Below are 10,990 nucleotides of genomic sequence, written 5' to 3'. Positions count from 1 at the left end.
TTAGCCCAAGAGAAAGGAAGCTTATGTTTTTTAAACTATTACAAGAAGTAAATTGTACAAGAAATTTAACTAGAAATTGAAGTACCAATTACTCCAAACCATCTGCCCTACAATTACATTTCTAGTTGGCATTTCCCTAACAAGAAGCCAACACGCCTATCATTTCAAGTTTGTCACCTTCTACATTCCCATTAACACTAGCAGTCAAGCATGTTGCTTCCTCTTTATCTCTTCCTCTATAGCTACTACTAGACAAAGTGAAGCAACCTCCTCACCACCTTCAATGGGGTCCATTTCCAAACTCTCTGACAATTACACTTAACCATTTTACAGTTACAATCTTTGGTCGGCATTAGCTCTATCAATTTTAACTTCAACATATACTAAATTTGTAAAAATAATTTACATAAGTCACGCTAAAGATAACTACTGCGATAATTTGGTAAATTAGTAACCTAACTTGCACAGCACAATAAGTGACGGATTACAACTGGTAAAACTGCACTGATAATGTAAATTAGATTTGATCATTTACATTATCGGCGTATATAATTTAAAGCTAAGTCTTTTTTTCTTTTTCTAGACTAGAAAATTACTTGAGCTAGCGCATGAACGAGACTCATCCGGAGTTGTAGCCGGAGCACCGTCGGTTTTATGGGAAATTGCAGGGAACTCACCGCACTTCCGGCACCGAGCAACCACGAGAATTTGACGACAAGAAGGGCACGAAGAGTGTGAACCCAACCAAGTATCAATACACTGAAGGTGAAAACTATGGCCACACTGCGGCAGCACACGGATCTCATCTCCCACCGCATACTCCGCCAGACAGATGGCACACTCCGCCGTGAACGGCGTACCTTTCGCCGTTGTACTGCTGGGGTCATACGTGAACTTAGGCAACGATTGTAACACTTTCTTCTTCAACCCTTTGTTCGCCGCCGCCGACTGACCACCAGCTCCACCTGCTCCGGCGCCGGTTCCTCGCCGGAGCCACGCGCATCTTGCAACAGCTATGAGACCCACCACACAAATTAGTGCACAAAGCAAAGCAGCTAGTATTACGACAAAGTCAGACTCCACTGCCACCGCAGATGGTGGCTCCGCCGCCGGCGGTGAAGGGGAAGTTGAAGAAGAGCTGTTACTAAGCAGAAATCTAGCTGGACGAGTCATAATTGAAACAAATTCAACAACAATAATATGGATATAAGCAACTACTAGTACTACTATAATATAGAAGAGGAGAGAGTGGATGCAAAAGATGTGGTTGAAATGTCGGTAATTGATGTGAACTTAATACAGTAGTGATAAAAACATATGAAAATGTCTCAAAGTCCGTAATATATAGATATAAAATCTGAGGGGAGTGTTGAATGGAAGGTATTGAAGGAAGGTAATTGAAGTTTACACGTGGGGCAGAGAAAATCATGTAGAGGTCCCTACTATTCTTCACTACAAATACTACTAGCTATTACAAGCAGACACGTTTCGTTTAATATTTAGTGATTAAAATAGAAAATAACTTGCGGTTTAGTTTAATCATCGTTTACAATTAAAATCGGATAATAATTAAATTTATAAATAATTTTAAGAATATATTATTTCAATTGGTACAAACTGAGAAATATAATAATTGAAGTTAGAAATTAACTGTAAAATAAAACAAACCAATGTAACGCGCAACTTCGGCCCTCGAGCTAGGTCGCCCTCGAACCAACTGAGTATATTATTGAAAAGTAAGAACTGAACAACTGAATAAAAGAGTTTAAGAGAGAAAACGTAATATATTGCTTTGTTATGAGTGTCCCTTTACAAAATGATTGGAACTCCCTTTATATAGTAGAGGAGTACTTCATATGGTACAATTCTAAATACAGAAGGAAATCTTCTGATTGGCTAATCAACCGGTCTTGACTCGATATATGCTGAGATCTCCGCCACAATCCCCGCCCGGTCACGGATTCCTCGGCTTTCTGTTATTCGACCTAGCAGGCTTCCTTCGATCTCGCTAGATCTCTATCATTCTCGGTCTCGACCTTAGCTGGTCTCGATCTCGATCGATCCCTGAATCATGAGCTAGGCAATATTTATTCATGTAACGATCCAATATAACTTGGTATTGAACCTCGGTCTGCCACCCCGATCTCGATTAACCATACAAAATCGGGCAAGCACGATTTTGACCGTATACAAATAGTCCCATCGTTTTTTGGAGAGTAATGACAAGAAACGATTTGAGCCTTCGATCATGACGTAATCGCCGTGACATAAGCAGTAAAAGTGACAGAAACGTCTCGTCGGTACAGTTCCCCAGGTATTTCATGCGCGTCAATCGACGGTCGACCACTACCAGTTTTGAACCGTCGTTGAAAACAATAAATAGCCCTTTTCTTCATCATTCCAAACTTTTATTTACGAAACTATTCCATTCCTATCTTCATAGTTTTTCGCCTTCTCCAAAGCTCCATATTTACAGGTTTTCAAATTTCGTTGTTTGTTCTTCTTAAAACACGAAATACTTCAATCTCCATTCTCCTTCGTTCACAAAAACTAAATGGCAAAAATATTTAAAACCGTTCCGCAGAAAGAGGATGCTTCCTCATCTCGGCCGGCCGGCGAGAAACCAGTGGTGGAGCCACGCCTTGAGGAACTTATTCCTGGGGTGTGTGTTATTGATTCCGATTTTAAGGTCGAGAAAACCTCATCGGTTACTGGTCGATGCGAGCCGGTATCGAGATATATATGCTCGCTACCCAAAAGTCTTCTTGATCTGGTGAAGAAAAATTGCTATTGGGAAAACAAAGAGGTTGTGATACCGGCACCGGAGGAAGCGATCACTACCCACGTGGAAGGGTACCTGAGTGTTTACACTTATCCTTTCACGTTGGGTCCCCTCGATCCGGTCATCTTCGATTTTTGCAAGAAATACCAGGTGACCCTCGGCTAAATTCACCCTTCTTTATAGAGGATCGTGATACTGCTCTGTTTCTTTGTTAGCAAAATCGACGGGGTTCCCTTCACCCTCGACCACCTCGTAAGATTATATAGCCCTCGACTCTACCGAGGTGGGCTGATAAAGCTTCAACACTGGGCCACCAAGGCGTTCACCTCGAGTATAGATAAAGACAAAGATCGGGGCTGGATGGGCCGGTTTGTTCGGGTGAAGACCTCGGACCTAATCTCGGTTGAGAGTATGCCATTTCCTAAGAAATGGAATATGAAACGTAAGTACGATCCCGTTTTCAGTTTTTGTTATTTTTACTTCTTCATCTTTTCTTATCAGTGTTTTTCTCGACGCAGCCGTTGCTTGGATGCCGGGTGCGGTTCCCTACCTCGAGAACTGGGTCAGGAGCCTGGTTTCGACGTCAATATACGCCGAGCGTGTGTGGTGCGATTTGTTAAAGGACTGGTGGGAGGCTCGTACTCATGGTAAGCCTTCTTCTTGGCTTGCCGATTTGCCTATCGTTCAAGCATCTTTTCAAACATGAGTTTACTTACTTTCTCCTTTTGTAGGTCTCGTAAATGATGCGGCTATGAGACCCCCGTCCAGTGATGAAGAATCCTTGCTGCCTATCTCGAAACTGGCGAAAGTGATTAAAAAAAAAAGGGCCTTGTACTCTAAGGGTCTAAAACCCAAGAAAAGAACGGCATGTAAACCCAAGGGGAACACAATCCCACTGACTATGGAGTCGGTCCAAAGAAGAAGAAGAAGAAGAAGAAGAAGAAGAAGAAGAAGAAGAAGAAGAAGGTGATTCTGGGCTGGTGGCCCGTGCTCGAGTTAGCACCGATATTCAGAAGACTACAGAACCGGTGGAAGTCGATACAACTCCGTCTAGGTTCGACGAGGTCGAAGAGGAGACTCCGCCCCAAGTTCCCGAACCGAGGGGAACTGAAGATACTTTACCTCGGGGTGAAGAGACCAATGAAGGGGCGGTGGATGCAGATGTAGAAACCGGGCTTGAAGCTCGTCGAGAGGGAGGCGGTGCCCCAAAAAACCTACTTCGAGTAATAGAGATCGGGGATTCCCCCTCGTTTCTTTCATTTTCCCAGTCGCTTATACATGACGCTTAAGCCATGGAGATTTCTCACGGGGAGGGGGCACACGAGGATGAAGATCCTTTCCGTGGTTATTTTGTCGGGGTAGAAGATATCACCGGTCTGAGTGACTTGGAGGCTCCGAAGAAGAGCTCGGGCGAGGCGGGAGTTTCTTGTGTTTTCAACGAAGCTCAACAGGCCCTGAATCAGGTAAGTTCATTTTCTCTTTGTTAATTTTCATACTTGTATTTTTCTTTCCTTGTATAATTCCTTTTTTCTATTTTTATAGGCCTATGTGATTCATCACGAGGTGTTTCTCTGATCCCGAGGGGAGCTGAGCCGGTATAAAGCCAAAATTAGAGGGCTTACTGAGGAGAGAGATGCCTTCAAGCTTCTCAGTGAGCAGAGAGAAGGAGAAACAAAAGGACTGCGAGCTGAGCTAGAAGCAGCTCGGGGAGAACAAGCTGATTTGTCCGAGCAGGTAAAAAGAATCTTTGAAGTTAATGACACTGACTCGAGCATGATGGCTAACAGTTCAGTCCCACATGTCCAGCTAAAGCTCTATGTAATCAGGCAGCTTCGTGTTAAGTGGACGTCGTGAAAGCGGAGTCCGAGGAGTGGAAAAAGAACTTGGACTGCCTTGCCTCAGAAAAGGAGGCTGCCATAACTCAACTGGCCTCGGCTGAGATCCAACTCCGAAGCTTGAAAGAGAAGGCCTTGGTGCAAGCCAAGAAAATCGAGGAGTTCGAGTCTCGGTTAGGCTGAGCAACTTCTGATCGAGAGAGACTGGCTACAGAAACTTTCAGCGGCCAAATCGGAGGTCGAAATAACCACGGCTAATGCTGATGCAATGGTGGTCGTCTACTGGTCCGATGCTGAAGCTGCTCAGGTTCGAACAAAGGAGGTTGCCGAGGCTTCTCAGGCTCGAGCAAACTGGGGTGCCGAGCATGCTAAATGCCAGTCTCGGAGGGAGACTCTCGAGGAGATCCATGCTCGTGGCTTCGATCTTACAACCGAGATCGAGAATGCTAAGGAGCTTGAAGCCGAAGACAGAATGTTGGCCTTTCCTGATGATGATGATACCAGGAGTATGAGCGGATCTGAAAGCGAAGGAGGCCTCGAGGGCGGAGATACTGCTCCCGGAGATGACTAAGTCCTTTAGTATTATTTTGTATTTCTTTTAAGACTGTTTCAGTCTTTTGTAGAGAAATTTGATCGAGCCATGTTGCCTTTGTAAATGATTTTTGATGTGTATATATATAAAAACTTTCTTCCTTTCTACCTTATAAAATTATGAAGTTGTATTCTAAGGTCTGAGGTTTAGATAATTTGATTGAAACCGAGCTAGTATAGATCTTAGGCTTTACGATCGAGTGAGTGCTTGCTCGAACTCGAAGTAAGGTAACCCTTAGATTTTTTATTTGAGCGAAGATGATCTCTCGAACTCAAAGCAAAAACAACCCCCTTAGGCTTTTGTATTAGGCCCATATAGCCTTTGTAAAAAGATTGTTTGTGGCTTTCTCCCCTTTTCGGCTTGAAAAAGTTTTTTATCATTTGTATTTGAAAAACTTGTAATGCTTTAGCATGCAATAAGGAACTGTTCGGGAGTTCGAACAATTTTGTACTCATTAGAGTTTTCGAGGCTTGATATTATCGAAGCCTTTTATGATTTTGCCGAGGGTAGCCCTTTTAACCGGTTTATGAGGGAATTCGAAGGCCTATTTTGTTATGGAATTTGGACGTCTCCGAACCGTGTTAATTCGGCCGTAGCCTTTTTAGTTTGGGATTTTCCCCTTGGCTTATTTTCCCATTTTACTTCGAGCTTACCCAGAGTGTATGTCCCCGAGTGGGGTGGCCTGGCCTATAAAAATTGAGGGTTGCCTAAAAGGTCTTATGATCTCGAAGTTTTAATGATTCAGTCTCGTTTATTTTTCGGATGGCCCTTAAGCCTGTTTATCTGAGCGTGGGGGTAATTATTCGAACTCCGGTTATGGTCGGCCCTTAAGCCTGTTTACATAATAGATCGAGAGTATGAAATTGTAAAGTAGAAAAATATTTCTAAAGCATGAATTATCGGCAAAGAAAAATACTTCTCTTTATAAATGATTATACATGCATACATGTTCTGTGCCAAGGCTCGAGCAAACTACGCGGGCACGGTTCGTTTGACCGTTTGGCCCTTACAAATTTTTTCTATCGAAACCCTGCTACCATGAAGTAATTTCTTCGCATCAAAGTTAACATTCGAGGGCAATACCCCCCAGTATTTGAGGTTGATTGTAAAATAACCTCGGATACTCGTTGAATTGTTCTAAGTTAGCACAATCAATGGTTGCCTCATTAAAACCCTCGCCGGAAAATCCATTTGGGACAAAACTGGTCTAAGGGAAAAAGAGTACAACGCGTCCTTTCAAACCTAAAGGCTTCGTGTCGAAGAATCCATCGTTGTTTCTGGTCGAACACCTGCAAGGGTTAGTTTAAAATATAAATAAAAATGGAAGGGGTCGTACCTTAGCAGTAGTATCATTTTAGGTGCGATACATTCCAATTGCTCGGAAGTTGTTCGCCATTCATCATGCCGAGCTTGTAGGATCCTTTTTCGATAATTTCAAGAACCTGGTATAGTCCTTCCCAGTTCGGACCCAGTTTCCCTTCATTCGAATTTCGGGTGTTGAGGGTAACTTTTCTTAGCACCAAGTCCCCGATGTTAAAATGTCGAAGATTGGCTCTTCGATTGTAGTACCTTTCGATCTGCTATTTTTGAGCGGCCAATCGGATGAGAGAGGCTTCATGTCTTTCGTCCAACAATTCTAGGCTCGTATTCATGGTCTCGTTATTCGACTCCTTTGTTGCATATCAAAACCTAATGCTAGGTTCTCCGACCTCGATCGGGATCAGAGCTTCGGCGCCATAAACTAACAAGAACAGTGTTGCTCTGGTGCTGGATTTCGATGTTGTGCGGTATGCCCATAGAACCTCGGGTAGTATTTCTCTCCATTTTCCTTTGGCGTCGGTCAATCTCTTCTTAAGATTTTGGATGATGGTTTTGTTGGTCGATTCAGCTTGTCCGTTCCCGCTGGGATGATAAGGTGTTGATATGATCCTTTTAATCTTGTGATCCTCGAGAAATTTAGTTACTTTGCTGCCGATGAATTATTTTCCATTATCACATACAATTTAGAAGGAAATCCCAAATCGACATATGATGTGGTCCCAAATGAAGTCTATGACTTTCTTTTCTCTGACTTTCTCGAAAGCCTGTGCTTCAACCCATTTAGAGAAATAATCAGTCATAAATAAAATAAATTAAACTTTACCTGGGGTTGACGGGGAGAGGGCCAACGATGTCCATTTCTCATTTCATGAAGGGCCATGGGGACAGGACCGAGTGGAGTAGTTCCCCGGGATGATGAATCATGGGCGCATGCCTTTTGCATTTGTCGCATTTTCGAACGAACTCCCTTGCATCCTTCCCCATATCGGTTCAATAGTACCTTACTCTGATTACTTTATGGACCAGTGATTCAGCACCGGAATAATTTTCACAAGTGCCCTCGTGAACTTCCCATAAGATGTAGTCGGTATCAACCGGTCCCAAACATATAGCTAACGGTCCATCGAACGTCTTTCTAAACAGCGATCCGTCTTCGGACAAAGTAAACCGTGCTGCCTTTGTGCGCAGAGCTCTCGACTCCTTTGGATCTGATGGAAGCTTCCCATTCTTTAAGTACTCTATGTACTTGTTTCTCTAATCCCAGGTTAAACTTGTGGAGTTTATCTCGGTGTGACCTTCTTCGATTATTGATTTCATGAGTTGTACGACAGTCCCCGAGTTGAGTTCGTCGTCTTCGACGGATGAACCTAAGTTTTCAAGAGTGTCGGCCTCACTGTTCTGTTCTCGAGGTACATGTTATAAGGTTCATTCCCTAAACCGATGTAGAGTCATCTGTAGTTTATCCAAGTACCTTTGCATTCGGTCTTCTCGGACTTCAAAAGTCCTGTTCACTTGGTTTTACCACGAGGAGGGAATCACACTTAGCGTCTATGACCTCCGCCCCCAAGCTTCTAGCTAGTTCGAGACCTGCAATCATGGCCTCATACTCGGCCTCATTGCTAGTCAATTTTGTAGTTCTGATGGACTGTCTAACTACATTACCTGTGGGTGATTTTAGTACAATGCTTAATCCGGACCCTTTTGCGTTCGAAGCACCGCCCGTAAAGAGGGTCCAGACTCCCGAAGATGTACCCAATTTTATCAATAATTCTTTTTCAACCCCGGGTACGAGGGCCGACATAAAGTCAGCCGGGAAGTACGCCAAGATTTGAGACTTGATGGCGGTTCGGGGTCGATACTCAATATCGTACCCACTGATTTCTACGGCCCATTTGGCCAATCGACCCGAAAGCTCGGGTTTGTGTAAAATATTTCGAAGAGGATAAGTTGTTACAACACATATTGGATGACATTGGAAATATGGTTTTAGTTTCCTAGAGTCACTTATTAAAGCAAGCGCTAATTTTTCTAAGTGTGGATATCTAGTTTCGGCCTCACCTAAGGTCCGACTAACATAATAGATAGGGAATTGCGTACCTTGTTCTTCTCGGACCAGGACCTCGCTTACCGCTATCTCCGAGACTGCCAAGTACAAGTAAAGTTGTTCGTCCACTTTCGGGGTGTGAAGCAGTGGCGGGCTCGATATATACCGTTTTAGTTCCTCCAAGGCCTGCTGTCATTACGGAGTCTATGAAAAATTGCTTTTCTTCTTAAGCAGCGAGAAGAATCAGTGGCTCCTATCTGAGGATCTCGAAATGAATCATCCTAGGGCGGATATCCGCCCCGTCAACCTCTGCACGACCTTTACATTATCCACTACCGTGATATCCTCGATAGCTTTGATTTTATTGGGGTTGATCTCGATTCCCCGATTGGACACCATGAAATCAAGAAACTTGCCCGAGCCAACACCGAATGCACACTTTTCGGGTTTGAGCTTCATATTGTACTTCCTCAGTATATCGAAAGTCTCTTGTAAATGCATTAAATAGTCCTTTACTCGCAGGGACTTAACTAATATGTAATTAATATAAACTTCCATTGATTTTCCTATTTGTTCTTCGAACATTCGATTTACTAGGCGTTGATAAGTTGCACCAGTATTTTTTAAACCGAATGGCATTTCATTATAACAATAGGCACCGTACTTAGTGATAAACGAGGTCTTTTCCTGATCCTCCGGGTTCATCTGTATCTGGTTGTACCCGGAGTAGGCATCGAGAAAACTGAGAGTCTCGTGGCCGGCCGTAGCATCGATCATACGATCGATATTAGGCAAAGGAAAAGAATCCTTGGGGCATGCTTTATTCAGGTCTTTATAATCTACACACATTCTAAGTTTGTTTCCCTTCTTAAGGACTACCACTACGTTTGCTAACCATTTGGGATACTTTACTTCCCGAATGGATCCTATTTTGAGAAGTTTGGTTACCTCGTCCTTGATGAAGGCATGTTTGACCTCGGACTGGGGCCTTCTTTTTTGCTTCACCGGGCAGAATTTAGGGTCCAGGCTCAGTTTGTGAGTGGTAATTTCTGGTGGGATCCGTGTCATATCGAGGTGGGACCAAGCAAAGCAATCCATGTTAGCTTTAAGGAAATGAATAAATTTTTTCCTGAGCTCTGGGGTTAGCCCCGTGCCGAGGTATACCTTTCGTTCGGGCTGATGCTTGGCCAGTGTGACTTATTCCAGCTCTTCGACCGTCGATTTGGTGGCGTCGTAGTCATCGAGAATTATGAAGGATCGAGGGATCCAGTAGTCGTCATCCTCGTCGATCCCTTGCTTCAGTAATTGGGTCGAGGTCGGTGTCTGTGGTTGCTATTTGGCCTCCTGCTTTCCCTTCGAATCCGATCCCTTCGTTGATGAGAGCGCCGATACCGGTATCACTTCATCGATTGCAAACATCTCCTTGCTGGCGGGTTGTTCTTCCGTACACTGCTTTGACTCCCTGTCATTTCATGGATCCACGGCCTTCCAAGCAGGGCGTTATACCTCATGTCACCCTCGATCACATGGAACTTTGTTTCTTGGATGGTCCCGGCCACGTTCACTGACAAAGTAATTTCACATTTGGTGGTTTCGCTTGCCATGTTGAAGCCGTTAAATACTCAGGCTGCGGGCATAATTTGATCTTGTAGGCCGAGCTGTTCTATGACCTTTCGATCAAATAATGTTGGCCGAGCTACCTGGATCAATCAAAACACGTTTAAATTGAATTTTATTCATAAGGACATATATTACCAGTGCGTCGTTGTGGGGTTGTAAGATCCCCTCTGCATCCTCGTCATTGAAAGACAGGGTTCCTTCTGGTACGTAGTCTCGAGTACGCTTTTCCCTCGTGATCGACACCTTGGTGCGTTTGAATACGGGCCCCTGAGGAGTATCGACCCCTCCAATAATCATGTGGACCACATGTTGCGGCTCTTCTTGCTCATTCTGTATATTTGAATCTCTGTTCTTTAAATGGTTTTTAGCCCGATCGCTTAAGAATTCTCGAAGATGCCCTTCGTTGAACAAACGGGCTACCTCTTCCCTCAGCTGTGTGCAATCTTCTGTTTTATGACCATGGGTGTCATGATATTTGCACATTTGATTAGGATTTCTCTGATCCGGATCAGTCTATAGAGGTCGAGGCCACCTGGTGTCTTTGATGCGCCCAATGGCCGATACAATAGCTGATGCATCAATGTTAAAGTTCTATTCCGATAGTCGTGGTGCTTCTTTGGGTTCGACATTTCTATCGAAACTTCTTTTACTCATGAGCCCTCGAGAGCTCTGTCATCGATCATTTCTTCTACCAATTCGAACGGGGTGGCGTCCAGGCCCGTTGTTTCTCCGATCTCCAACGTATGGCTGATATCGATCTCTGTTTGACCGTGGTTCCCGGTCAATATCCCTTTTAA

General features: G+C 43.9%; 1 protein-coding gene across 1 annotated transcript; it reads right to left on the bottom strand.

The window, feature by feature from the left end:
* On the bottom strand, positions 1-1,358 carry LOC104096980 (RING-H2 finger protein ATL80-like). The gene has a single exon (XM_009603458.4). It carries the CDS (start codon positions 1,171-1,173, stop codon positions 580-582), a length of 594 nt encoding a protein of 197 aa, XP_009601753.1. The 5' UTR covers positions 1,174-1,358; the 3' UTR covers positions 1-579.
* Positions 1,359-10,990: the final 9,632 nt, after the last annotated feature.

Source organism: Nicotiana tomentosiformis, chromosome 2 (assembly GCF_000390325.3).
Source record: "Nicotiana tomentosiformis chromosome 2, ASM39032v3, whole genome shotgun sequence".
NCBI lineage: Eukaryota > Viridiplantae > Streptophyta > Magnoliopsida > Solanales > Solanaceae > Nicotiana > Nicotiana tomentosiformis.
The sequence above is the reverse complement of the archived record's forward strand: the minus strand, read 5'-3'. Positions and strand labels throughout refer to the sequence as shown.

Bases quoted from the DNA above. Each gene is read 5' to 3' on its own strand.
- LOC104096980 (XM_009603458.4), bottom strand. From the start codon at position 1,173: ATGACTCGTCCAGCTAGATTTCTGCTTAGTAACAGCTCTTCTTCAACT.